A 5,881-nucleotide genomic window follows, 5' to 3' on the forward strand; every position below is an offset into this window, starting at 1 on the left:
AGGAGTGTTTGATGCTGCTGAATTATTATTTTTATAAAAAATGCTTCAAGTGGATGTTAGATTTTCTATGAAATGCAGTATAAATGATTTCATAGGAATTATATGAGATCCAATCGTATGAATCAAACGACCAACGTAGGAAAAAAAATCCTAAGAATTTCTTTGGATCAATATCAAAGGAGCCCTAAATCCATTTCCCCGTAGACAGGATCGCCGTGTGAACGGACAAGACTTGACACGAATAAATAGGCAACAGGACACCATGGACTGACCTCGTTTCTCTTTCGAGGGGAGACTGACCTCGATATTGGTGCCCACTTGGTTCAGCTCACGCTGCTACAAGTCCAGCGTTTGCTGACAAATAGGAATAAATTCTAACACTGTTTGGTTTCTGACTCTCCATGTGACGAACTTCAACACTCCGGCTTGGACAACCTGCACGCGCAGTGAATTCAATTCACCCAGGTCGCCAAGTTCGTAGAGTTCATATTAGGTGGCCACCATGACGTACGTACTTGCATCTTACGTTAGCAAGCAAGCATAATACATAGCATTGCCGTGTATATATATGCATCATCACACCAACACTTGTTGCTCACATCCTATATGAGCATTGCCACCCATACTCTCCATTGAAGCCCACCATCCATAGTTCTTCCATACTACTCTCCACCATGGCCACGCCTCTTTGGCAATTCCATTCCCGGCGGCGGCGGCTGAGGCTGCCGACGATCCTACTCATCGTTGCCGCTGCGACTGACCTCTTCGTCCTGGCTGCTTCTGCTGCTGCAGAACAACAGCAAATGCCCGTCGCCCGCCCGTATTGCCGCGACAAGTGCGGCAATATCAGCATCCCCTACCCGTTCGGCATTGGGCCGGGCTGCTTCATTGCTCAGCAATTCGAGGTTTACTGCAACGACTCCACCAGTCCCCCTCGCGTCTTCCTTGTTGTCGCACCACGTGAGACATACCAGCTAACGGGCGAGGCCATCATATCGGCTCGTGACCGGTTCCCTTATGTGTTCGACGAATTGGCGTTACCGCCGTCCCCGATCGAGCTGGTTGACATATCGGTCGAGCGGAATGAGGTCCGGGCATATGGCGCCGTCTCATCTTACTGCCGTCAATCCACCACCAAGCATGTGCTCAAGCTTCAGCTTACTTCTGTGGGGCCTGCCAAGACCATGTGGCCGCTCAACTTGTCGAAGCGCAACTCTCTCGTTGGCATCGGCAAGAATGTCGAAGCTAGGTTGGCAACCCGCATGTACATGGACTACCCAAGCTCGGATCCATGGCTAGAGTCAACCTGCACTTCAATCGTCGAATTCAGTGGTTTCAAGTCACCCACAAACGGGTCGTGCTCCGGGTATGGCTGCTGTCAGGTCCCCTTCGCGGCTGCAGTAGATGACACCCCGCCGGTAGAATTTGCGGTGTCGTTCAAGCCCGATAACTCTACTTGGGTGGATTGGGAAGAACACCCGTGCTCCTACGGAATGGTGGTGGAGAGTTCATGGTACAACTTCTCTTCGCTGGACCTGTACGGCTATGAAGTGCTATCCAGGAAATTCCAAAGGGGCGTCCCCTTCGTCATCGATTTCGCCATCATAACCGAACAGAACGGTTCATGTCCGGCTGAAGGCCAGCAGCCACCTCTGGGCTACGCGTGCGCCAGCGGCAACAGCTTTTGTACCAACGCAACAGCCTTTACAGACGCTGGCTATTTTTATGTCTGCAAGTGCAAGGAGCATTACGAAGGCAACCCCTACGTCCAATGGCGGAGCTATGTACTAGTCTGGGGTGGCTGTGGCCCCCCCCCCCCCCCCCCCCCCAACTTTGTACCCAACTGTGAAGAATTATTTTGGGGGAGTACTTAGATGAGACTTTTTTAGGCATTTTACACCCTCAAACAGTCATGTTTTAGTCTTGGCCCCCCCAACACTTTCTACCTAGCTCCTCCACTGCCTACGTCAACAATGGATGTCAAGGTACACATGCTATTTATTATTTTAGATTCATACACACAAATTTTGTAGTATAAAACATTACATAGATTTGCCAATTCTCTCTCTCTCTCTCTATATATATATATATGCGTACTTCTCCACCGGCCGGATATTTAATCGTTACTTACTTCTTTCAGACATCGATGAGTGCAAGAACCGTGATTTGTATCCATGCTCAAGAGACGGGGTATGCAAGAACAGGCTTGGAGGCTATGACTGTCCATGCAAGCGCGGAATGAAGGGTGACGGCAAAGCAGGAACCTGCAAAGATATAGTCCCATTAGTCGCTAAAGTGGTCATGGGTAAGTATCGTGTACTTAATTAGTACTCCCTCCGTCTAGGTGAGTAAGTCATCTTAGATTGTGCATCGTGACCAAGGAGGGGAAACGAGAGACCTTAATGTTTATTTGCTAATTAATAGTATTGCATGCAACGAACTAACCACTGCATGTCGTGTTTGGTATTCTCAAGTCACTAAAAGCATGCACATCCCTCATCTCTTATTGGTTGATATGTCAAGAAACAAAAAACAAGGTAGAAGTTAATGCACCGTGCCTAAGTGTTTTGGGATGATTTGATTTTCGTAAGATGACTTACGCACCTAGATGGAGGGAGTAATTCATTTTTTGTGAAAAAATCCAATCTGAACCCGAGCTCATCTGCACCTGCGCTCACGAAAAAAATCAAAATAAATACTAAAAAAATTCAAAAAATTCCAAAAAAATTGGGGTGGTGGACAATTTGATGCGTGAGGTAAGCTCCAATTTTCAAAACATTTGGACTTCTGTGCAGCTCTCAGAAAAAAAACAAATCGGAGGTCTGTAAAAATGTGTACTGTTCATATACTGTTCTAGTCTGATTTGTCTTTTTTGCTGAGAGATGCACAGAAGTCCAAATGTTTTTAAAATTGGAGCGTACTTCACGCATCAAATTGTCAACCACCCGATTTTTTTTTGGAATTTTTTGATTTTTTCTGAATTTTTTACGATTTTTTTTTGACCGGGTGCAGATGCACCCGGGCACCGAAACGCCGCTCTCATTTTTTGTTTGCTACTTGCATTTAGTTAGTTTTTGCATTTTACTAGACTAGGGTAGTTTAAATTTATATTTCTTTACGGAGGGAGTAATTCATTTTTTGTTTGCTACTTGCATTTAGTTAGTTTTTGCATTTTACTAGACTAGGGTAGTTTAAATTTATTGAGCGATGCAGATTGATATAAACAATACTCCACAAAGAATTGGTGTGTCCATTTTACCACCTGCTATTGTGACTTGCGAGTAATCATGCATAGCATGCAGTAACATGTACCGTGAAGAGAGCACAATGGCTTAAATAGGGGGTTAACCGTGGCATTTAGTATGTCAACTAATTAAGGAGTAATTACTGCATATGAGGAGTAATTAGTAGCCAGTCTAGTGCAAATATACCACCAGGCAAATTAATAGCCGATACCAATCATTAATCTTTTGACATGGAGTATTCTCACTCAAATCGTTAATCTTTTGACATGGAGTATTCTCACCCAAATCATTCTTCTTTTGACATATGGAGTATTTTTTTAATCTAAAAATGATCAGGCAAAGTAATACTACCTCCTTCCCAAAATAAGTGTCTCAACTTTGTACTAAGCTTAGTACAAAGTTGTACAAAAGTTGAGACACTTATTTCAGGACGGAGGGAGTAGTTATCTACAAATTAACTAGGCAAATTAAAGGCCTTCTTTACATGGGGTATTTAGTTTCTCACCCAAATCATTAATCTTCAAGCACTTTTGCTTTTATACTTGCTGGCATGCGCACCCAATGCTGCTGTAGAAGGATCCTTATAACGCTGTTCTGTGTGTTACATTTTCAATGAAAATGGAACTAAGTCCAGAGAGCCATTCGATCGGAAAAAATTATGTCTTCAAATTCCATGTTAAAAAAAAGTCATCAGGCAATAACTTGATTGTCGCTGATGTACTCAGCCAATCCAAATCATCAAATGGTAATATAGAGATTTTTAGGTTGATTTCCTAACAGATACAAATGGGCATACATCACTATTTAGTATTTCTTTAAACTGTCTTGATTTCTCATAATTTTTATAATTTATACTAGAGGTGCAGTGATTATCTTTGGCACACTTGTTTGGAAGTCCTAGTCCCTCATCAATCTTGATGCTTATTTTGTGCTACTTCTAGTGTTATTTTACTGCAGACCGCAAATAGATTATTGAGAGGTCGTTTCCCTTTTTACGTACTATCTTTGTCTACTAATAAGTCGGTTAATGTAAATTGTAGTGGTATAAATTAGTTTGTGTCTTCTCCATGCAGGTGCAACAGGTTTTATTTTCGTCATGGTTATATTATTTCTTATTATTCTTCAAAAAGAGAGAACAAAGACAAGAGAGTTTTACAAAAAAAATGGTGGGCCTATATTAGAGAAGGCAAAGATAATAAAGCTTTTCAAAAAGGAAGAGCTCAAGCCTATTATAAAGAGTGACAATTTTATTGGAAAAGGTGGCTTCGGTGAAGTTTACAAGGGTCTTCTTGCTAATGAACTAGTTGCAGTCAAGAAGCCCATCAGTGGGAGTGTACTAGAGACTGAACAATTTGCAAACGAAGTCATCATCCAGTCTCAAGTCATACACAAGAATATTGTTAGGCTCATAGGTTGTTGTCTTGAAGTGGACCTTCCAATGCTAGTGTATGAGTTTCTCTCCAAAGGCAGTTTGGAAGACATTCTTCACAGTGACAACAAGGTGCCTGTCAACTTGGACCTACGTTTAAGAATTGCTGCAGAATCAGCAGATGGTCTAGCTTATATGCACTCAAAAACCACAACTAAAATCCTGCATGGTGATGTTAAACCAGCAAATATACTCTTGGATGACAATTTTGTGCCGAAGATATCAGATTTTGTCATATCGAGGTTGATTCCGAGAGATAAACAACATACCCTATCAATCATTGGTGACAGAACTTATATGGATCCAGTATATCTACAAACGGGGCTACTAACCGAAAAAAGTGATGTCTACAGTTTCGAAGTAGTTATCTTGGAGCTTATTAGCAGGGAGAAGGCCACATATTCCGACAATAATAGCCTCGTACAGAAGTTTCTTGAAGCTCACAAGAAAGAGAGGAAAGCAACTGAGTATTTTGACAAGGAAATTGCAGTACCAAGAGATTTAGGGCTTCTTGATAGTCTAGCAGAGATGGCTGTGGAATGCCTCAGCCTTGATGTGGATCAAAGACCAACAATGACAGAGGTAGCAGAGCGCCTCCTCAAACTGTTCCGATCTCGTGAGTTGTAAGTTGTAACTTGTTTGTAAGGTGATGCCCATTCTAGTTTGTGTGAACAATATGTATGTCCAGTAAATTAAGATAGACAACTATCGCTGTGGTAATGTTTGTCTTATGCTGTTTTGGTGGAAAAATTGTAGGCGTAGAGGCAGGGGTGGTCTCCCTTGGTTCATTTGTACTGTACCGTGACTCATTGAGTAATTGTGTGTTCTAAGTGAGCAAATGTTGTATCGATTACTTAAATACTTCTGTTGCTTTTGGCAATAAAATCCATTTGTCCTTCAAGAATGGCCATGTTTAAGCTGCACACAAAAATGCATATGTACCACCCAATTGAATTTCTGAACGTATCTTGTTCTGTTGTGTTGGTCTTGGAGAACTGTCGAGTGTATTACTGAAACAATGGCTATGTGAATTGTGAAAGATTATCAGAATGTATTTTTGTGTGTGTGTCAATCCTTTAACCGCTGTGGGAATGATGGTTTGCCATGATGCTGATGTTGTTGTTCTGCGAAATCTTCCCCATCCCGTCCGTAACATGCATGATCCAACTTCCCCGTGCAAATTCCTGCATTACTGAGGTTGCCATGT

General features: G+C 42.3%; 1 protein-coding gene across 1 annotated transcript; it reads left to right on the top strand.

Moving 5' to 3' along the window:
• Window positions 1-607: 607 nt before the first annotated feature.
• On the top strand, window positions 608-5,472 carry LOC123068714 (wall-associated receptor kinase 4). Its single transcript, XM_044491335.1, has 4 exons — window positions 608-1,772; window positions 1,973-1,985; window positions 2,141-2,305; window positions 4,319-5,472. The coding sequence occupies exons 1-4, from the start codon at window positions 675-677 to the stop codon at window positions 5,299-5,301; spliced, it is 2,259 nt and encodes a 752-aa protein (XP_044347270.1). The 5' UTR covers window positions 608-674; the 3' UTR covers window positions 5,302-5,472.
• Window positions 5,473-5,881: the final 409 nt, after the last annotated feature.

This window comes from Triticum aestivum, chromosome 3B (assembly GCF_018294505.1).
Source record: "Triticum aestivum cultivar Chinese Spring chromosome 3B, IWGSC CS RefSeq v2.1, whole genome shotgun sequence".
Lineage (NCBI taxonomy): Eukaryota > Viridiplantae > Streptophyta > Magnoliopsida > Poales > Poaceae > Triticum > Triticum aestivum.